Source organism: Eptesicus fuscus, chromosome 2 (assembly GCF_027574615.1).
Source record: "Eptesicus fuscus isolate TK198812 chromosome 2, DD_ASM_mEF_20220401, whole genome shotgun sequence".
Classification (NCBI taxonomy): domain Eukaryota; kingdom Metazoa; phylum Chordata; class Mammalia; order Chiroptera; family Vespertilionidae; genus Eptesicus; species Eptesicus fuscus.
In genome coordinates, this window is record NC_072474.1 from 32,665,620 (window position 1) to 32,689,793 (window position 24,174).

At 36.9% G+C, this 24,174-nt stretch overlaps 1 protein-coding gene across 1 annotated transcript in view; it reads left to right on the forward strand.

Annotated features, from left to right (window-relative positions):
- Positions 1 to 21,938, forward strand: part of LOC103300845 (ubiquitin-40S ribosomal protein S27a-like) — a 33,295-nt gene extending 11,357 nt beyond the window's left edge. The window contains exon 2 of the mRNA XM_054724920.1: positions 21,434 to 21,938. Coding sequence (XP_054580895.1) covers positions 21,434 to 21,923 — 490 coding nt within the window. The 3' untranslated portion in view covers positions 21,924 to 21,938. The remainder of the gene's footprint in view (positions 1 to 21,433) is intronic.
- Positions 21,939 to 24,174: the final 2,236 nt, after the last annotated feature.

Consider the following 24,174-nt stretch of genomic DNA (forward strand, 5'->3'; position numbering starts at 1 on the left):
TATACTGCTGAGTTAATTTTCCTACATTTAAAATAGGATTGAACGTGTTCCGGACAGAGAGATGAAATCCATAATACTGCATTTGTGTCCTTACATTTTGTCTAGTATTATTGTCAATTACATTATCATCTTTGAGTCTTAATGCAATATCCATTCCCCAGCCTTTTTCGCCATGTGAAAAATGAATAGGATATGTCATTGCATCTAATTAGGAAACAGGATACTGATTTGTTTCATTTTAGTGGCATTCTGATTATTGGGATCTAGTTTACAATGAATGAGCAAATTCACCATCAACAATGACAGATCGCCCTAACTGGTTTGGCTCAGTGGATAGAGCATTGGCCTGTGGACTGAAAGGTCCCAGGTTCGATTCTGGTCAAGGGCATGTACGTTGGTTGTGGGCACATCCCCAGTAGGAGGTGTGCAGGAGGCAGCTGATCAATTTTTCTCTCGCATTGATGTTTCTAACTCTCTATCCCTCTCCCTTCCTCTCTGTAAAAAATCAATAAAATATATTTAAAAAAAAAACACACCACAATGACTGATCCAAACACGCGTGCAGTTGGCGCCAGCGAGAGCTTTATATGTATTGTGCACGCGCAAGACATTTATTTTTAAATTGCCAGTGTGAGTCGTATGTACTGGCCAGTCAGTCAGATGGGTGGATGGTCGGTCACTTAGCTTTTTATATATATAGATAGGTTTCAGGGGTGCATTTCTATGTTACAAGATACATGTATTGCACTATGTGCCTATCACCCAAAATCAAATATTCTCCTGTCACCATGTACTAGACCCCATTAACCCTCCACCCCCTTCTCTCTGGAAACCACTATATTGCTGTTTGTGTCCAAGAGTTTCTGTTTTATATCCCAGATGTGAGTGAAATCATATGGTTCTTAGCTTTTTCTGAGTGACTTATTTCACTTAGTATAATGTTCTCAGGGTCCATCCATGTTGTTACAAAAGGCAGTATTTCATTCTTTCTTATGGACGAGTAGTATTCCATTGTGTATATGTACCATGTCTTCTTTATCCAGTCCTCTATCACAGGACACTTTGGTTGTTTCCATGTCTTGGGCAAGGTGAACAATGCTGCAATGAGCATAGGGATGCTTATATCTTTGCAAATACATGTAGTATTCGATTTGCTCGTATTTTGTTTAGGATTTTTGCATGTGTATTCATCAGTGATATTGGTCTTTAGTTTTCCTTTTTGTGCTATCCTTGCAGGGTTTTGATTTCAGGGTTATACTGGCCTCATAAAATGTGCTAGGAAATATTGCTTCTTACTCAATTTTTGGAAGAGTTTGAGAAGGTTAGTTTTTAAATCCTCTTTGAATGTTTGGTAGAATTCACTGGTGAAGCCATCTAGCACTGGACATGTATCTTTTGGGAGATTTTTGATAGTTGTTTCAATATTCTCACTGCTAAATGATCTACTTAGATTTTCCAATTTTTCATGAATTAGTCCAGGAACATTATATGTTTCTAGGAACCTATCCATTTCTTCTAGGTTATTGAATTTGGTGGCATATAGTCTTTCCTAATATTCTAGTATGATTTTTTTGTATGTCTGTGATGTCTGTGGTGACTTGTCCTCTCTCCCTTCTGATTTTGTTTATATGGGTCTTTTCCCTTTTTTCTTAATGAGTCTAGCCAGGGGTTTATAAATTTTATTCATCTTTTCAAAGAACTAGCTCTTTGTTTTATTAATTTCTGTATATGTAGTCTTTTTATTCTCTATTTCATTCAATTCTGTTCTAATTTTTATTATTTCCTCTTTTCTGCTGACTTTGGGTTGCTTTTGTTCTTCTTTTTCTAGTTTTTTAAGATATAATGTTAAGTTGTTTACTTGGGATTTCTCTTTTTTCTTGGGATAGGACTGTAATGATAAAAAAACACCCCTCCTATTATTGCTTTCGCTGCATCCCAGAAGTTTTGATACATTGTACTGTCATTCGCATTTATCTCTATATATCTTTTGACCTCATATTTTATTTCTTCTTTGACCCAGTCATTTTTAGTAGATTGTTGTTTAATATCCACTTATTTGTGGGTTTCTTTACTTCCTTTTTAACAATTGATTTCTAAATGCAAGTCATCGTGATTGGAGAATATGCTTGGTATAATTTCAGTCTTCTTGAATTTGTTAATACTAGTTTTGTGACCCAACATATGATCTATTCTTAAGAATGTTCCATGTGCACTGGAGAAGAACGTATATTTTAATTTTCTGGAATGAAAGGTTATGTGAATGTCAACTATTTTCATGTGGTCTAGTGTTTCATTTAAGGTTATTTCTTGATTGATTTTCTGTTTGGTTTATGTATCTAGAGCTGTCAGTGGAGTATTAAGGTCCCCACTATGATTGTGTTTTGATCTGTTTCTCCCTTTAGTTCTGTGAGTAGTTTTATATATTTCGGTGCATATATATAAAGAAGTGTTATGTTTTCTTTTATCATTATAAAGTGTCCAACTTTGTGTTTTGTTGTCTTGAAATCTATTTTGTCAGATATAAGTATGGCTACACCTGCTTTTCAGTGGATGTGATTTGCTTGGAGAATCATTTTCCACCCTTTTATTTTGAATCTACCATTGCCTTTGCAACTTAGATGTATCTCTTATAGGCAGCATATGGTAGGTTTTTTGTTTGTTTGTTTGTTTTTTTATGAACTCTGCTACTCTGTGCCTCTTTAATGATGAATTCAGAACATTTACATGTAGAGTAATTACTGATGTATGGGGATTTCCTTTAGCCATTTTATCTTTTGTTTTTTTTTGGTAGCTTTGTGCCACCATTGTTTTTGTTTCTTTTTCTCCTTTATGTTTCTATTTGTTATTCTTATTTAGTGGTATTCCATACTTCTTTCCTCCCTTTCCTCATTTTTTAAGGTATGTGTCTTGGTTTGAGGATTTTTGTGTGTGGTTACCATTAGGTTTATAAAAAATGAAGTTGCATATATATAGTGTTTTTTTTTTTTTATTTTTTACTAGAGGCCCAGTGCATGGGGGTGAGATATCCCTCAGCCCAGGCTGCACCCTCTCCAATCTGGGACCCCTTGGGACTGCTGGCTCCCAACCACTCGCCTGCCTGCCTGATTGCCCCTAACCACTTCTGCCTGCTAGCCTGATCACCCACTAACCACTCCCCTGCCAGCCTGATCGATGCCTAACTGCTCCCCTGCCAGCCCGATTGCCCCCAACTGCCCTCCCCTGCCAGCCATCTTGTGGCGGCCATCTTGTGACCATATGGGAGCAGTCATCTTGTGTGAGGGTGTGATGGTCAATTTGCATATTACCTTTTTATTATATAGGGTTTTTTTATTTTAAGTGCATCTGATCTTCATCTTCCTTTGCCAGGTCAGAACTTTACCCCCTTCTCTTTTATGTTTTTGTTGTCAGAAATTATCCCTGTTTATGCTGTATGTTTTTTGGTGATCTTAAGTATAGCATTGTGACCTTATGTTCTTTGTTTCAGGTAGAATAACTCCCTTGAGTATTTCCTGCATTGGAAGTTTTCTGGAGGTTTTCTCTCAGCTTCTGTATGTCTGTCTGGCAATGTCTTTATTTCTCTTTCATATTTAAAAGATAATTGTGCTGTGTATATTATTATGGCTGGTAATTTCTCTCTTTCAGAAAATTGAATATTTGGTTCCACTTTCTTCTGGCTTGTAGAGTTTCTGTTGAGAAGTTGGATGAAATTCTGATGGGTTTTCCTTTGTAGGTCATTCCTTCTTATCCCTGGCTGCTTTGAGAACTTTTTACTTGTCATTAATTTTTTACAGGTTTAATACAAAGTGCCTTGGAGAGGACCTCTTTGGATTAAGGTAACTAGGTGTCCTGTTTGCTTCTTGGATTCAAGGATCTAGTTTGTTCCATAGGTTTGGGAAATTCTTATCCACTATTTGTTTGAATAGACTCTCCCTTCCTTTCTCCCTCTCTTCCTCTTCCAGAATGTCTATATTCTAATATTGCTTTTTTTCTGATGGAGTCACATAGTTCTCATAGAGCTCTTTCTTTCTTTCTTTTTTTTTTTAAGCTCGTGTCTCCTTCTTCTTCCCTCTGCCTTATTTCTAGATTCCTATCTCCAATAACAATGGTACTTTCCTCCATTTGGTTTGCTCAGTTTTCTATGCTTAGACTTCTTTTTAAAACAATTTAAATTCTTTATTGTTTAAAGTATTACATATATCTCCTTTTCCCCCCATTGATCTCTCCCCAGCTATTCACATTCCCCAGCACATGCCCTCACCTGCCTACAGTCTTTTTCCATGGGTCATGCTTATATGCATGCATACAAGTCCTTTGGTTGACCTCTTACACCTACCCTCCCCTGCCTTCCCTCTGAGGTTGGACAGTCTGTTGGAAGCTTCTATGCCTCTGGATCTATTTTTGTTCATCACTTTATGTTGTTCTTTTACTCCACGAATGAGTGAGATTATGTGATAATTATCTTTCTCCAACTGGCTTATTTCATTTAGCATAATGATCTCCAGGTCCATCCATGCTGCTGTGAATGGTAAGAGTTCCTTCTTTTTTATGGCAGCATAGTATTCCATTGTGTAGATGTACCACAGTTTTCTAATCCACTCATCTGCTGATGGGCACTTAAGCTGTTTCCAAATCTTAGCTATTGTAAATTGTGCTGCTATGAACATAGGGGTGCATATATCCTTTCTGATTGGTGTTTCTGTTTTCTTGGGATATATTCCTAGAAGTGGGATTACTAGGTCAAATGGAAGTTCTATTTTAATTTTTTAAGGAAACACCATACTTTTCTACAGTGGCTGCACCAGTCTGCATTCCCACTAGCAGTACAAGAGGGTTTTTTCTCCACATCCTCGCCAGCACTACTAATTTGTTGATGATAGCCATTCTGACAGGTGTGAGATGGTACCTCATTGTCATTTTGATTTGCATCTTTCAGATGATTAGTGACTTTGAGCATGTTTTTATATGTATGTCCACTTTTGAAAAGTTTCTGTTTAAGTCCTTTACCCATTTTTTGATTAGATTGTTTATCTTCCTTTTGTTAAGATGTATGAGTTCCCTATAACTTTTGGAGATTAGGCCCTTATCATATATAACATTGGCAAATATGTTGTTCCATGCAGTGGTCTTTCTTGCTGTTTTGTTGATGGTTTCTTTTGCTGTGCAGAATCTTTTTATTTTGATGTAGTCCCATTTGTTTATTTTCTCCTTAGTTTCCACTGCCCTAGGAGCTGTATTGGTAAAGATATTGCTACAACACATGCCTGATATTTTGCTGCCTATGGGTTCTTCTAAGATTTTTATGGTTTCCCATCTTACTTTGAAGTCCTTTATCCATTTTGAATTTATTTTTGTGTATGGTGTAAGTTGGTGTTCTAGTTTCATTTTTTTCATGTATCTGTCCAATTTTACCAACACCATTTATTGAAAAGACTGTCTTGACTCCATTGTATGCTCTTGCCTCCATTGTCAAATATTAATTGAGCATAATGGCTTGGGTCAATTTCTGGGTTTTCTGTACTGTTCCCTTGGCTTATATGTCTGTTCTTGTTCTGGTATCAGGCAGTTTTGAGAACAATGGCTTTGTAATATAGCTTGATATTTGGTATTTGTTCTTCTTTCGCAAGATTGCTGGGCTATATATTTTTTATTTCATATGAATTTTTGGAGAGTTTGTTCTAGATCTCTCCAAATACTAGTGAAATATGCCATTGGTATTTTAATGGAGATTGCATTAAATATATAGATTGCTTTTGGTAGTATAGACATTTTAATGATGATGATTCTACTAATCCATGAACATTCTTCCATTTTTTATGTCTTCCTCTATCCATTTTTTCAATGTCCTGTAGTTTTCTGAGTATGGGTCTTTACCTCCTTAGTTAAGTTTATTCCTACATATCTTATTTTTGTTGTTGTTGCAGTGGTAATGGGATTTTTTGTTTGTTTGTTTGTTTGTTTGTTTGTTTCTCTTTCTGGTAGTTCATAATTGGTGTATAAAAAAGCCATAGATTTCTGGATGTTAATTTTTTATCCTGCTACATTGCTGAATTCATTTATTAAATCTAGTAGTTTTATTATGGAGTCTTTAGGGTTTTCTAAGTACAATATCATTTCATCTGCAAATAAGGACAGTTTTACTTCTTCTTTTCCAATTTGGATGCCTTTTATTTCTTCTTCTTGTCTTATAGTAATGGCTAGTACTTCCAGTACTATGTTGAACAGGAGTGATGAAAGTGGGCATCCCTGTCTTGTTCCTGTGCTTAGGGGAAATGGTTTTAATTTTTGCCCATTGAGTATGATGTTGGCTGTGGGTTTGTCATATATGGCACTTATTATGTTGAGATATGATCCTTCTATTCACACTTTGCTGAGAGCTTTTATCAAGAAAGGGTGTTGGATTTTGTCAAATGCTTTTTCTGCACCAATTGATATGATTATGTGATTTTTTGTGTCTCAATCTGTTTATGCTATATATCATGTGTATTGATTTGCAGATATTTTACCAGCCTTCCTTACTTGGGAATGAATCCCACTTCATCATGGTGTATGATTTTTCTAATGTAATGGTGGATCAGATTTGCTAGAATTTTGTTGAGCATTTTAGGATCTGTTTTCATCAGAGATATTGGCCTGTAATTCTCTTTCTTTGTAGTGTCTTTATTTGGTTTTGGAATTATGGTAATACTGGCTTCATAGAAAGAGTTCGGAATTGTTCTGTCCTCTTAAATTTTTTGAAATAGTCTGAGGAGGAAGGTTGTAGTTCTTCTTTGAATGTTTGGTAAAACTCCACTGTGAAGCCATCCAGTCCAGGGCTTTTGTTTGCTGTGAGTTTTTTGATTACTGCTTCAATTTCATCAGTAGTTATTAGGCTACTCAGGTTTTTTGGTTCTTCCTGATTGAATTTTGGAAGCTTGTATTTTTTAAGAGATATGTCCATTTCATCTAGGTTTTCCAGTTTGTTGGAGTAGAGTTGTTTGTGGTATTTTTTTTTTTAATCGTTTGTATGTCTGTGGGGTCAGTTGTTACTTCACCTCTTTCATTTCTGATTTTGTTTATTTGGTACTCTCTCTTTGTTTCTTGGTGAACTTGGCTAATGATTCATTAGTCTTATTTATCATTTCAAAGAACCAGCTCTTCATTATATTTATATATATATATTTTTTTTTTTTATTTTTTAGTCTCTACTGGGTAAGTTGTTGTTTTTTTTCATCTCTGATCTATATTATTTCCTTCCTTCTGCTTACTCTGGGCTTTTATTGTTGCTCTCTTTCTAATTCTTTTAAGCAGTAGAGTTAGATAATTTAATACCATTTTTTTTCTTGTTTTTTGAAGTAGGCTTGTAGAGCTATGAACTTCCCTCTTGGGACTGCTTCACTGTGTCCCATAGATTTTGGACTGTTGTGTTTTCATTCTCATTTATTTCCAGGATGCTTTTATTTCTTCTTTGGTCTCTTTAGCAACCCAATCATTGTTTAACAGCATGCCACTTAGCCTCCAAGTATTTGATTTTTTTTCATTGTTTTTATTGTTGTTGATTTCTAATTTTATGCCATTGTGATCTGAGAAGATGCTTGAAATGATTTCAATCTTCTTGAATTTGAAGAGACTTGGCCTGTGTCCCAATATGTGGTCTATCTTTAAAAATGTCCCATGTGGACTTGAGAAGAATGTATATTCTGTACTTTTGTGGTGAAATGTTCTGAAGATGTCAATTTACTCCATCTGATTTAGTGAGTCATTTAAAATTGATGTTTCTTTGATGATTTTTTTGTTTAGAGAATTTATCAAGTGGTGTCAATGGGGTATTAAAGTTCCCTACTATGATTGTGTTGCTGTTGATCTCTCCCTTGATATCTTCCAGAAGATTTTTTTTATGTATTTGGGTGCTCCTATATTGGGTGCATATATGTTTACCAGAGTTATATCCTCTTGTTGAATTGCTCCCTTTAGCATTATGAAGTGGCCCTATTTACCTCTCTTTATGACCTTCACTTTGAGGTTCATTTTGTCATATAAAATTGTGACCTTGCTTTTTTTTTTTTTCATTTTCATTTGAATGAAAATATTTTTCCCTTTCCTTCACTATCAGTCTGTGTGAGTTCTTTATTCTCAGGTGGGCCTCTTGTAGACAGCAAATATGAGTCATGTTTTCTTATCCATTCAGTTATCCTATGTCTTTTTATTGGAACATTTAATCCAATTACATTTAAGGTTATTATTGATAGGTACTTGTTTGTCATCATTTTTATTCTTTATGCCTGTACTCCTTCTCCCCTATCTATTACTTGTTTTTACAGCAGTCCCTTGAGCATTTCTTTCATTGCTGACTTGGTTGTAATAAACTCCCTTAATTGTTTCTTTTTTGTTTGGTTTGGTTTGGTTTGATTTTTGTCTGTGAAGCTCCTGATTTTACCTTCAATTTTGAATGATAGCCTTCCTGGGTATAGTATTCTTGGATTCAGTCCTTTTCTTTGCATTACTTTCTATATTTCATTCTATTCCCTTCTGGCCTGATGTGTTTATGTTGAGAAATCAGTTGATAGTCAAATGGGAGATCCTGTAGTGTCACTCTGTGGCAGCCTTTAATATTCTTACTTTGTTGTTGATGTTTCCCAATTTAATTATGATGTGTCTTGGTATTGCTCTTTTTGGGTTCATCTTGTTTGGGACTCTGTGTGCTTTTTGGACTTGTATGACTTTTTTCTTCCCAAAATCAGGGAATTTTTCTGTCATTATTACTTCAAACAGGTTTTCTATTCCTTGCTCATTCTCTTCTCCTTCTGGCACCCCTAATATGCGGATGTTGTTTCATTTCGTGTTGTCCCAAAGCTCCCTTAGTCTCTCCTCTTGCTTTTTAAGTGGTTTCCTCTAGTTGCTGCTGTGTTTTGGTGTTTTTTTTCTATCTTATTTTCTACCTTGCTGATGTGGTCTTCAGCTTCTTGTAGTCCACTGTTGAAACTTTCCATTGTGTTCTTTATTGCAGCTATGTTATTCTTCATTTCTTCTTGATTCTTACATGTTGTTGAATTTGTCTTCCATCCTTTTCAGCGTCCTTATAATCATTGCTCTGGATTCTTTTTCTGACAAATTGCTTGCCACCATTTCATTTATTTCCTTTTCTGGTGAATTTTCCTTTTCTTTTGAATGGGGATTGTTTCTTTGTCTCCCCATTTTCCTGTTCTTTTCTGGTTGTTTCTATGTATTAGATCAAACTTCTTTGTCACCCATATTTTTTTGAGTTTGTCTTATATAGTGGATGTTTTGTGATACCCAGTGGTGTTATCTTTCAATTCTTTTTGGTGGGTATTCTAGGGATGCCCCCAACTTGGGATATTTGGGTTGTCTTGGTGTAGTTGGGTCTTGAGTGTTATTGTTCCATTTGTGGATGGAGTCTCCTCTCAGGGTGTCTGGTTATGTGGCTAACTCTTTACCACACTGACCAAACAACACAATATACAACTCAACAAGACCTGACACAAAGGGGACAAAACATGAATGTACTCAGGACACTGATAACCCCAATAAAAGTGGCCAAAGGTAAAAGAGAATTAGGAGAGAATAAAGAGAGGAAAAATTATATCAAGAAAAGGAAAAAAAGGTAAGAGAGAAAAAAGGAAGAAAAAATATATAAATATGGGGAGAAAACACCACAAAACAATCAAATAAACCAAAAAATGCAAACAACAAACATTCAGAAAAAACTAGGGACAGAATCTGTAGAGGCGGAGCTTATATACAGAAAGTAAAGTTAAGGAATTGAATGAATAGTGGAAGGACCACGGTTCAGTATAAAGGAGATAGAAAGAGAATTATTGAATAAGAAGAAAAGAAAAAAGAAATAAAAAGATAAAACAAAAAATACATATATATATATATATATATATACATATATATTTAATTTATCTATGTATTTATTCATTTATGTTTGGAAAAGTACAATAGAGGAGAGAGAAAATGGGTTTAAGACTAGTGAATGAAACTAATTAAACAGTTAGGAGACAAAGAGAGCAGAAGAGGAGAGGAAAAACAAAAGCATAATAAGTTAGACTAGAGAAGAAATAGGAAAGAGAAGGGTGCATGGACTTGGAGCAGGGGAGAGGAAATTAGATACATGAGTAAACCAACAGAGGCTACAGTAATAATATCACATTAATAAAGTAGATAAAGAAGATCAATTTTTAACAAGGGGTAAAAAGAAATGTAAGAGATAAACTAAAGTGGGGATAGGAGAAGAGAAAACAGGATGAAAAAGGGAGAAGTGAGGAAGAAAAAGGTGGAAAAATAATTTAAAATAAAATAACAATAAAAAATAAAGTGAAAAAAATACAAAAAAGTAAAAGAAAAAAAAGGAAAAAATTGTTTCATTATATATAAATTTATTTATAATATTGTGTGAATTAACACTCATACTTAACTTGTATCATTCAAAATAATGACATTTAGTAAGGTGGAAATTATTGACAAGGGAGAGAATTTTTGCCAATAACTTAATATCTTGAATGTTCAAACAATGCTTCAGAAATTATTCTCAGAAACTATAAAACATTTCTCTTATTTGGGTATGACAACTTGAAAGTACTGTCATTAATTCCAGCCTGTTTAGAAAAACCTCAGCTATAAGTATGACTTTATACTTGTGTATTAATGTTATATTTGAGAAATGTTTATATCTCATGAGTCAAGCACCTTTCATTATAGAAACATACTTAGAGAATGGGCTTTAGATTTGGACTGAGGAATCCTTGAGTCCTTATTCTTCCAATTATCAAGTGTATGTTGATGTCTTAAAGTTACTTAAAATTTGTACATCTTAGTTTCTTCTTTGGTGAAAATACTGCTCACCACACAGTGTTGAGGATTAAATGGGAGTATGTATAATAAGCCTTTGATAAATGTCATCTTAGAGGTGGGTTCATTAGAAAAATTTTCCTGTTAACAAAGTAATACTTTCTTGTAACAAGAATCCAAAGAATACAGAAATATAACAAAAAATACAATAGCTGCCTCACTTTCCTCTAACTCTATTGATAGATTCAAGTGGTAACCACAATTAACAATTTGGTTCCAAATGATCCACTGCTCCTCTGTTTGTGTCTATCTCCACAGTCTTGACTGCAAGCAGGCAGGGCCAATTTGCCCGCTTTGCCTGTCTGCCTGCTGTCAATCTTAATCACTCAAGCATCTATTTCTAACAGGGCTTTAGGTGGGGGTGGTGCTATATAGCTTTCTGGGAATGAAAGGCCCCTTTTCAACCCAGTCCCTGAGGGCTCTTTGGGGCTATTCAGAGTCTAGGTGTAGGCTGGGTGTGGCTGTATTAGCTGTCTTGAGGATGCTGGGAGGGGCCTGCTCTTCAGTAGAAAAATGGCTGTTTAGAGGATGCCAGATTACTGGTCACCTCTCCCTGTCCTGCTCCTCTCCATAGCCTCTCTGCAGACTCCACAAATATGCACCTCCACCTGCATTGCAGCCTCAGGTGAGTGTAATTGAAAGGTCCTTTGTACAGGGTTTAGCGAATAAAGTCAAGGACAAAGGGAGGCAAAATAACCACGTGACTGCAAGTTTATCTCCCCCTGGCACCGCGTGGCTTGGGCAACTCTTCATGCCATTCTTATAGGGGCAGCATCTCTGGGCTGTGGGCTTAGATATAGATTCCCTAGCTTTCAGCAGTCCTGTGAACTTCCTTTCCACAGTTGGATGTTACTCCTGTCCCCAAGGGACATGGATTTGGTGCTGTGCAGCTTCTTTCTGACCCTCTAGGCCTGGTGATCTTTTCTCTCTCTCCAGCCCAGATTCCTGATCCTAACGCTCTCCAGGTATCCTCTGCCCTTTCCAGCTGTTAATTGTCTCACCAGCTATGTCTAATTTGCCAATTCTGAATGAATGCTATTTGATTTAGTTGCTCTTTCTATCTGCTCCGGGACAAGGTTCAGGACACATCTGCCTATTTGGTCACCATTAATCTTCTTAATTGCATGCTTCATTTCCAGGATTTCTGATTGGTTATTTTTTTAAGTTTCAATTTCATTTGTAAAGTACTCATTTTGTTCATTGATTTGTTTACTGAGTGCATTGACTTGCTTGTCTGTATTTTCTTGCATCTCATTGAGTATTTTAAGAACTGCAATCTTGAAATCTCTGTCATTTATATCACATATTTCCATGTGTTCCAGCTTGCTTTCTGGGGATTTTTCATTTTCTTTCTAATCTATTTCCTAATTTGGGTGCTGGTTTCATATTTCTGTTCAATTTATTAAAATTTAAATAGTAAGAATCCCATACATCCAAGGGAAAATTTTACCTTTTCATCATTGAGCTTTTTTCTAAAATGTATAATAAACTCCATTTTCATTAGCATTTTTATGTTCTTTAGATGGAACATGAAATATATATGAGGCACTATTAATTATCTAGAGGTACATTTATACTATACTTGTAATTCAAATAAAAACTATTATATTAAAGATATATGTATCCCTTAGAATGACAATGGCATGCCAACAAAATATGAGAGACAGAATCATACAGAAATTCCAGAGATTTCAAATGAATTGCATCACATTTAGCCTCTGAGAAATCTTATCACTTATCTATTGAAAGTGGAGAAATGCTATCTGTAAAAGAAAATCTGAATGATGACTTTATTCCTTCAAGTCTAAGTTGAGTATACTGATCTCCATCTGTTCTCTAATGATGTTGATGACAGGACAAGAAAAAAAAAATCACAGTTATGTGACAATAGGAAGAGATTTGGCAAAGGCATAAGAAAACTTTGAAAAAAATAAATATGTTTTGAATATCAAATTTCACCAAATACCTTATATATTCCTTCTAGCGCTAAAGGATGATAAGATCAGTCAAAAAATTTGATCCACATAAAATACCATATTTTAGAAAGAATCCAATTTAGTTCTTGACTTGCCTAAAATGATAAGCATTCCACTCTAGACATTTAAAAAAATATATTCCCTATTTTGGAATTATATTACCTCCTTTAAGAGGAAAAAAAGCCTACATTTCCAGGTTTTATTTGATTAATGAGACATTTGCTTAATGACAGATAACTAGTGAGAATAAAGTCATTGATTTATAATTAATAAATGCATTAAATAAATTTCTGTTCTCTACATACACATATGATCAAGGTAAAGAAAAATAAACATTAATAGTGCTATTTATGAATACTAAGTATTAGTATTAATAATGATGTTAGAGTAACATGGTAACAGTAGCTTCAGGAGTTTATCAACTAGTATTGTTAACAGTTTTTTAGTCTTTAATTTTAATAAATTCATATTTCATTTTTATTAATCCATGAATCAGTTTATTATTAGGATAAACAGAATTTATTGACCATTGAAACATACATGAGCAAATCTCATATTAACATCTACAATGAGAAGATACTATTTTCTTATCTACATTTATAAATCATTGTGACTAAAGGGCTAATTAAAATATTATTTTAAAAATTGACCATTTGAATAAATTTGCATCAATTTACCAGTCTCCAAATAATTTGTGCTTTTGAAATTGATCGTCTTTAAATGTTTTGAAAAAAAATTTATGCCAACTGCATGCAGTTTTAATTACAATTTATAGTCTCATGTTTAAATTGCATTTTAAACTAATTTGGTTTCTTCTTGAAGTTAATTAACTAATTGGGAGAATGGTTCTTGGTACAACTGAGATAATAGAGCAGATGTGGAAATGTATTGGCATCTTTTGGAAGCAACCCAAACTTAGACTTTTTCTCTTTGTCATGCTAAACTAACCTTAAAATGTATGTGCTTCCTCAGGGTGAGGGCTGTCAATCATATATGTTTTTGGGGGACATTGAGCTAAAGTCAGCGTAGACAATTGTGATTTTATTAGCTTCAAGCTTTTGATTTAACACTAATAGTGCTTCCTAGATAAATTCTGTTGTTGGATGCTAGCATTCTACAAGTAAAAGGAGAGTATAACGATCATATTCTCATCTTAATGACATAAAATGGTAATTTCTTTAGCTTAGATTTAATACCACATTCAATTATTCAATCATTATTCCTTCAAGTAATAGAGACCTACAAAATAATGCTCCTGAGTAAAAGTAATGAGTCCTGCTATAAGGATGTTAATAGTTACACATTTGACACATTTCCTGCATAGAATTCAAACTCACTCTTTTCTTTCTATTTCCTCTCTTAGTAGGCATCTCAGTGAGATGTGGGAGAAAAAAATTTTGAATATACATGGTCCTCTTTATTGAAAAGGTAGTAAGTAAATGTTTATTTTTATGTTGGCTTTATGATAATCATACCAACAAGTACTCTACAGGGATCATTTTACTTAAAACCAACAACATATGATATTGTTTAGTGATACCATTATTCTCACAGTTGAAGAAACTGGAGTGCAGGGAGGATAGGTCATTTGTCTAAGGTCCTATTTGGAGTAAATTTGCAACTCAGGTGTCACATTAAAGTAGTCTGAATTCAGAATCTAATAGTTTAAAAATGTATATTTGGCATATGTATTTGCATAGGCATGCATAACCTTTTACATTCTGCTGTTTTTACTTAAAATGACATTAGCAATTCCTCAAATTTCTATAGTCTTATACCATGTGCTAAAAAGTGAGGTATTTCCACTGAAATTAATATTGCATTGGATGTTATTCAATATTTCAGTAATGATTCTCAATAATTCAATTTCTATGTAGAAAGAAATGTGACTTTAACATAGAAGGAACCATATAAATTTTCCAGATCCTGCACAGCCTAAGGATTTATGTAAGGTTATTTTTTTTTTTGTGTGTGGGCACTAACACTGTATTCCTAATAATGCCAAGACCATCGACAAGTTGTTTGAATATCTGCTGATTAAAAATCCAGATATGAAAATTTTGCTCTTGGTAATTCCAAGCTCTTGCTACTATTAGAGGAAACGTATCACATTCATGATTTTGTAAGTGGACCAGGTTACAGCACATTTTCAATAGGGGTACCTGATATTCTTTGCTGGAAGCAATTTTATCTTTAGAATAAATAGATATATTTAAATGCTATTTATAATAGAATGTTATGTTTGGTATGAGTATAATATATTAATTATTGAGTACCTAAAAATGATAGGAAAAGGACATCCTCATTCATCCCCTAGCCACATATATAAAATAGTTTTCTGACATCAGTAGATTTTATCAGTTAATATCGTTTGTCTTTTAACTAGGACACAAAGGATTTTTTCTACATATAAACTAACTAAAATAATATTACAAGTTTTCCTATAAATCACTGAACCTAAAATATTTAGAGCAGTGGTTTCCAACCTTTTTCGGGTTACCCCCCCACGTAAGCATATCCAAAATGCTGATGTCCCCCCTGTGACATACAATTATTATTATTCAAAAAGTGAACTCCTATTCCCATGGAGGAAGCCTAAAAGGCCATTAATTTGGTCTAAACAAGATTCCATAGAACATGCCATCATGAAAGAGAAAAATAAAAGAATGAAAGGACAGTTGAAGTACTAAGGAATAAATCACTAAGAAATTGTTAAAAAATAATAGTAATATGAAGTGATATAATAGCAAATAAAATTTCAAAATATAATAGAGAACTGAAATGCATAAATATGTCACAATATACACTGAGTGGCCAGATTATTATGATCTTTGAATGCATAATAATCTGGCCACTCAGTGTATATCCTATATAATAAAAGGCTATTACCCCCTTGACCAGGAGTTCGACCAGCAGGCAGGCCGGCCAACCGCCCATGTCTCCTCCCCCTGGCCAGGTTGGCCAGACCCCACCCATGCACAAATTCATGCACCGGGCCTCTAGTATATATAGGCCCGGTGCACGAAATTCGTGCACGGGGGGAGGTGTGTGTCCCTAAGCCCAGGCTGCACCCTCTTTATTCCGGGACCCCTCAGGGGATGTCCGACTGCCAGTTTAGGCCTGATCCCATAAACCAGCAGTTGGACATCCCTCTCATAATCTGGGACCGCTGGCTCCTAACTGCTCACCTATCTGCCTGCCTGGTCACCCCCAACTGCCTTCCCCTGCCGGTCTGGTCGCCCCTGACTGACCTCCCCAGCTGGCCTGGTCACCCCTAACCACCTCTGCCTTGGCTGCCACCGTGGCTTTTTCCAGAAGGATGTCCAGAGGATGTCTGGCCTAATTAGCATATTACCCTTTTATTAGTATAGATAAGTATTTGTCATATTATTCTCTACTTTTCTATATGTATTTAAAATACTCCAGAATATTTTAAGTGAATAAAAAATGGTCAAGTTGCAGAAAAATAAAAGTTATGAAATACAACCTGGTAGGCTTGAAAGCAACAACATTTGCATAAAAGAGCATAAGTTGCAGTCGGCAACAAAACTTGCTGTTAGGATTGCTTGGTTAATATTCTTTTGTTGGAAAGGCATGGTTTGGGCAAAGGAGAAAAGGAAACCAGCCCTATAAAAGGGAATGTCTGATTGGGCTGTTGCCACAGCAGAGGGGGCAGGTGCGGCAAAGGTTCAGGCTGTCCCACAGGCAAGAATGTCTGTGTGTATGGGACACCAGAGGACACCTGTCACACCTGAAACACAATTTGCTAACACTCACAATTGCAGAGCTCAGAAAGAATCACTGTTTTTAAAACTATTATTTCCCTGACATATAAAATATACATACATATAAATATACATTCCCTCTTCTGAGCTTCTCCTGCCCTCCACTTAATATTTGGCTATGGCCTTCTTTTCATGTCAACGAATTGGATATACAGACATAATTTTTAATGGCTACAGTGTTATCCCTGACTGTTTGACATTACTATGGTTTACTTCACTAACCCTTTATTGTGGGGCAGGTTGCTTCTGGTTTCCCCTGGCATCAACAGCTACAGTAAACATAATTGCTTATTTGACTGTTTACTTAGGACACATTCACAGACATGGAACTCCTGGCCCAAAGTAATTCACTTGAATTTTGATCCACATTTCTAAATTGACTTTCTAGAAAGTGCTTCTGTTTGTTTAGTCCATTGGTTTTAAATCAGATTGCACTCCCACAAATGGGTTAAGAGAAAACTGTTCAAAGCACCTTGGGCAAATCGCAAACTCTTGCTGAACTTGAGCGACCCCAGGGCGCAGGACCTGGAGGATCCGGGCTGGAGGGTGAAGTCCAGGGAAGCGCGGGTGACGCAGTCGAGGGCCTTGTGTGGGTGCAGGCCTGTTAGTGTGTGTCGCTCAGGTCCACGCTTATGCACACAACCCACACGCCCTCACTCCCGCTCTGCACCCTTGGCCACCAGAAACCTCCATGGAGCCTTCCATGAGCTCGGATGCATCCAGTCCCAGCACCAAGCAAATCTGAGAAAGTTTTCCCAGACTGACTCCCGCCCACTCCAAGGGGAGGCAGGATCAGGAGTATCCGGGCTGGAGGGTGAGGTCCAGGGAGGCGTGGGTGGCACGCCGAGGACCCTGTGTGGGTGCGGGTGTGTGAGTGTGTGTCGCTCGGGTCCACACTCATGCACACACCCACACGCCCACACTCCCACTCTGCATCCTTGGCCACCAGGAACCTCGCAGAGTTCAGCCCGCTTGCCAGTCCCCGCCCACTCAATGGAGCCTTCAGTAGGTCCCTGGTTCTGTATATAAATAGATATCCACGCAGATGCCTAGCAGCTAGCAAGTCCTTTTAATCTCTCTGTTAAGATGTATCCTGGTTTCAAAAATGTTAAAATTTGAAGAAAGGAGTATGCATTCAAATGGAGGAAATACAGTACTTCGAGTACAATTGAGGACTACTGCAGAAGTGTTTGTAACAGGCAATTTTGGAAAAACAGAACAAAACTCAAATACATCCTCTGTCTCATCCTGCCCCTGTCATTTGAGCAGGTAGATCGCTCCACAGTGACCAGGTCCAGTGTATCTGGGACCCCAAAATCAGTCCTAGTTCCCTGGAAAGGAATCCGACCCAACTTTTTGAAGTTTGTGGGGGAAGGGTGCAGAGGCTTTTGGCCTGGTGTCGCAGGGGACACCCAGCTCCCTGTCATCAATCGCAGGGGGTCCACTCGTGCACCAGGCTGAAAGCCTCCACCAGAGGCTTTTGGCCTGGGGCCAGAGCAGACACCCAGCTCCCTGCTATCAATTGCAGGGGGTCTGCTCTGACACCTGGCCGAAAGCCTCCTCTGGAGGCTTTTGGCCTGGGACCAGAGCGGACACCCAGCTCCCTGTCATCAATCGCAGGAAGTCCGCTCATGCACCAGGCCGAAAGCCTCCGGCGGAGGCTGCAGCGGACACCCAGCTCCCTGCGATCCATTGCAGGGGGTCCGCTCAGGGTGCCTATGTATGCAAATTAACTGCCATCTTGGTCAGGTTTATTTGCATACTCGCTTTGATTGGCTGGTGGGCGTGGCTGGTGGGCATGGCTTGGGTGTAGCAAAGGTGCGGTCAATTTGCATATTACCCTTTTATTAGGTAGGATATATACTGAGTGGCCAGATTATTGTGTGTTCAGAGATCATAATAATCTGGCCACTCAGTGTATATTTATATATTGTATATGAGGCCCCTAGAACCATAAGAAATGCAAAAAATTCACTGTTAATAACTCACTCTTGAATTGCCCCCTCTTAAAAATCAAATTGCCCCCCCCTCCCCCCCCCCCCCCCCCCCCGGTGGTATGTGTGCCCCATGTTGAAAACCACTGATTTAGAGTATACATTGAAATTCGGAACCATGGACAGCACACCCCTTTAGAGGACTTCATTATAAAGACTAGAGGCCTGGTGCAGGTCCCTCGGCCTGGCCCGCAGGGATTGGACAAAACCGGCAGTCCTACACATCCCGAGAGATGTAGTAGTACCCTAAGCGGCAGGCAGCCGGGAGGAGCCTGAGCCCGGGCCAGGCGCTGCGCTGCTCCTGCTCATCCTGCCGCCACCACTGCTCGGTAGGCTTGCCCATGACTGAGAAACGGCCATGGGTTGGCGCCCATTCAGTCCCAGTGCCGGTCCCCATCCTGGTCCCAGTCCAGATTGGGGAGGGGCACGCAGGGGGAGTGTCTGTGGGAGAGGCTCGCGCTGCTGTAGCATTGCTTGCTAGCCATGAGCCTGGCGTCTGGTGCCTATTGGTCATCTGAGCAGCGCTCCCACTGTGGAAGTGCCCTGACAACCAGGGAGCAGCTCCTGTGTTGAGCATCTGCCCCCTGGTAGTCAGTGGTGTCATAGCCACTGGTGGACCAGTTGAGCGGCCAAACATTCTACCGCTCACTTAGGCTTTTATATATATAGATGACTAAATGCCACAGAATGCTCTAAAGCTTAGGTCCTTTAACTGTTAAATGGCCATCATAAAACATTCATTAGAACTGGTGGAGAGCAGAAACACATAAATAAGCCATAAGTAAGTAATAGTGACTATTCAAATGAGTTGTGTGTTTTTTCCACATCCAATACAAGTTCCCCCTCATGTTTCAAACTCTATTTTTTTTCTACATGCCTTGTATGTGTGAGTCAGTTTCTTAAAAGTCACTAGTACTTTAATACAAGTTTCAAAGAGTAGATTATGGTTAGCCTTTGGTTTTGTATTTGTAGCAGAAGCAAGCCTATCAGTGCTTTGATACTCCTGTACTCTGTTTCACTGACATGCACTAGGTTGGCATCCAATGACACTCTTCTTGGGCATTCATGTGTATCAGGTTTGGTACTCATACTGTCAGCTTGATAGGCTCACTAAATAACTGGGCATTGATCCAGAAGCAACTATTCTCTATTCTCTACAACTTGTTGGAAGATTTATGTGTACCATACTAGATGAAAGCCATTTTCGGAGTGGCAATGATTATACTCAAATTTAATTGTCTTTCCATTCCCTTTTCCCATCAACTAACATTTTCTCTCCTTTTTTTCCTTCACTTTCCTTCAAAACATTTAAGTGTACTCACAATATAGTCCAGCAAGAACACTGTACTCTATTGTGAGTACACTTTAGTCTAATCTACTCTCTTGAGATTAAATACATACTTTAATGAAGCCAAACTGGCAATTGTTAGATGAATGGAGTGCCCAAGACATATAAACCATACCTAAAGTCTCTGATTCCTCAAATTATGTTTGGTACCATCAAATATCAGAGATCATTTATCATTTGGAAGGGGAAAAAAAAAACTAAGTTAAAAGAAACTAAAGAATGTAATGAGACAAAGGCATAGAAAAACACACTTAGTGTATTTCCTGTGGATTTGGTACTTTTATACTGATTATATTATCTAAATACATGAGATAATTATTCAGCAACTTAAGAACTCTGACCCCAGAGTTCAGTCTCACTTCCCATGAGAGCTGCCTATAAGGCTTTATTCTAGTGTGATTATGATATAATTTAGCCTCTAAATACATATGTGAGCCAAAAGGCTACATTTTATGGACTCATTATTATAGTCTTGAGGGGGGGGAAAAAAAAATAGATAGAATTATCATCTACAATTTGGGTGGTTATTTTTAAAATATGAGTGAGCAATGACAGCATGTTTATTTTCAGTAGGAGAAATTATCATTCAACCTTAGTTTTGTGTTTTGTTTTGTTTTCACCTAGAAAAACAGTACATTCTGCTGAATCCTTTTGGTCTATCAATACTAGAGGTAATGTAATAGACTTTAAAATGCTTATTATTTTAAGAGAAGATGTGTTCCGTTAACTTTCATTGCTAATGAGATCATAAAGGATAAGAAGTAGGGAAAAAAATAGGGGAAATGAAATGAGCAATTTTTTAAAGGTCAGGAACCTAAAAAGACTGTAATTGAGCCCCGCGTGCATTTCACTAAATGTAAAGATGGAGGTTCATTGAACTCTTTTTATTTTTTGTTTTGACTTTTTATTTTGAGATAATTACAAGTTATTGTGTGCCCTTCACCCAGTTTCCCCCTGATATTTACATCTTACATAATTATGGTACATTATCAAAATCAGGAAATTGGCATTGGTACAATATGTGTGCATAATTCTGTGGCATTTTGTCACATATGTAGATTCATGTAATAACCACATCAAACATTTTCTATAAACCATTCTCAAACATTCTTATTCCCAATCCCATTTCAACACCCATTCCAACAAAAAGAAGAAGAAAAGAGACTCATACTGGTTATATTCATTGATTTGCTTCAGAAGCATGTCATGATAAGGGTAAAGGAAGACTTTCAAACAATTCAGTTATATTGTACAGGGACATTATTATTTATGGACCTAGGTATCCACTTATATTATAGAAGCTTTTCTGTCCATGTATATATCCTCTACCAGCTTTGTGTTCTGCCTGATCTCCTATTTGTGATAAATTAATTCATTGTGTATATTGGAGTCTCATGTTCATTTACAAATGTTGATAACTGTTATAAAATATTGAACTATATTCACCTAGCAACAAAAGTTTGAATGAAATGGTATTAGTAGCAAAATAGTAACTGTACCTTTCCGATCTGCCATCTGCGGTGGAGTCACCGCCAAGATACAGATTTTAGTGAAAACCCTCACGGGGAAGACCATCACTCTCAAGGTTGAACCCTTGGATACGATAGAAAATGTAAAGGCCAAGATCCAGGATAAGGAAGGAATTCCTCCTGATCAGCAAAAACTGATCTTTGCTGGCAAGCAACTGGAAGATGGGTGTACTTTGTCTGACTACAACATTCAAAAGGAGTCCCTGCTTCATCTTGTGTTGAGACTTTGTGGTGGTACCAAGAAAAGGAAGAAGTCTTATACCACTCCCAAGAAGAACAAGCATAAGAGAAAGAAGGTTAAGCTGGCTCTCCTGAAATACTACAAAGTGGATGAGAATGGCAAAATCAGTTGCCTTCATTGGGAGTGCCCCTCAGATGAATGTGGTGCTAGAGTTTTTATGGCCAGCCACTTTGACAGACATTATGTGGCAAATGTTGTTTGACCTATTGCTTCAACAAACCAGAAGACAAGTAATTGTATTTGGGTTAATAAAAGACATGAACAAAACAAAAAAATAGTAACTGTATCTGAACTATAAAATATCCCTTCAGAACATTCTAAATTTTAACATGAGGAGAGGTAAGAATTGTAAGACTAAGGGATTAATTATTATTCAGAGGAATAATTTTGTATAAAAGATGCCATACACAGAGTGGACTGGTAGAGGGACTGAATAACTGAAGGAAGAAGATATTAATATAGTTTTTTTGTTGTTGTTGTTTTTTTTAAAAAAATATATATTTTATTGATTTTTTACAGAGAGGAAGGGAGAGAGATAGTTAGAAACATCAATGAGAGAGAAACATCGATCAGCTGCCTCTTGCACGCCCCCTACTGGGGATGTGCCCGAAACCAAGGTACATGCCCTTGACCGGAATCAAACCTGGGACCTTTTAGTCCGCAGGCTGATGCTCTATCCACTGAGCCAAACCAGTTTCGGCTAATATAGTTTTATTACCATTTTAATTCTGACTCAGTATTTGAAATAAAATCACAAATCCAAAAGCTTAACAACTATATTCAGCTCTAGAAACTTGAAGAAAACTGCAACAAGAGACAACATAATTAAGTTACAGCCAGTGGTAAGAAGAAAACTTTAAAACCAGCAAAAGAAAATGGACACGTTATATACAAAAGAGCAAAGAAAAAGATCACAACAGATTTCTCCTAGGAAACAATGCAAATAAGGAAACAGTAGAATAACATCACTATCATACTCAAAAATAATCAGTCTAGAATTCTATATGCAGCAAAAAGATTTTTCAGAAATAAAGGTAAAATGGAAACATTCTCAGTCATAGAAAGGCTGAGAGAATTAATCATAAGGAGACCTGTAGTTATAAGCATAAATATCAGGTATAAACATAATTATCAGATATAAATATAATCTGATACCATCTATAATAATAAAAGCATAATATGCTAATTAGACTAGACAGCTGAATAACCTTCTGGACGTCATTCTGGACATCCTTCTGGACAAAGCCACTGTGGTGGGGGCTGAAGCAGAGGCAGTTAGGGGTGATCAAACAGGCAGGCACAGTGGGTAGGGGCGATCAGGCAGGCAGGTGAGCAGCTAAGGACGATCAGGCAGGCAGACAGAGTGGTTAGAGGTGATCAGGCAGGCAGGCAAGCGGTTAAGAGCCAGCAGTCCCAGATTGCAAGAGAGATGTCCGGCAGTTGGACATCCCCCAAGGGGTCCCGGATTGTAAGAGGGTGCAGGTCGGGCTGAGAGACACCCCCCGTGTATAAATTTTGTGCACCAGGCCTCTAGTATATAAGTATAACTGTACATAAAGGAATGTAAAGAACTATAAATGGTAAGTACAAAGGTAAATTTAAAATGTTTTTTTTTTATTAAATAAATGTCTTAAAGATAAAATGCAGTGTTTAAAACAAAAATAATAACAATGTGCTGTGGGGTTTAAAAATGCATATAAATAAAATGTAGGGCAACAATACACAAAGATTAAGGAGAAGTTAAAAGAATGTGTGTTTGAAGGGTTCTTATACTATATTTGTAATGGTATAGTACCACTTTTGGTAGACTTTCATAGGTTAAAGATGTATACTATGTAGACTATAGCAACTACTAAAATAATATCTAAGAAAGAGGTGTAGCTCATAAGACAGCAAAGGAGATTAAATAGAATCATGAAAAGTGCTCCAATGATATAAAAGACAGCAAAAAAGAAACATAGGGGACAAAGGACACATGAGACAGAGAAATTACCCTGCAAGATGAAAGATTTAACCCTGTTAAACTCTCCCAATTAAAATTAGATATTGAGAGATTGTTTTTTTAAAGCCTGACCCAAACATATTCTGTTTATTATTATTATTTAAATTCTCACTCAAGAATACATTTCAGATTCTGCTTATAAAAATTTCACTTTAAATATAAAGATGCAAATAGGTTAAAAGTAGAGGATAGTAAAAGATATACTAAGCTAACACTGTTCAAAAGAATGTGGAATAACTATATTAGTGCCAGATTTCAGAGCAAAAAATATTAACAGGACCAAAGAAACATTTCTTGATAATGATAGAAGTGTCAATTCACAAAGAGGAAATAATAATTCTAAATTTGAATGAACTTGATAATAAAACTTCAAAGTCCATGAAGCCAAAAATGTTAGAACATCAAAGAAAATAGATAAGCCCATGTTCTTCTTTCAATAATTGATGGAACA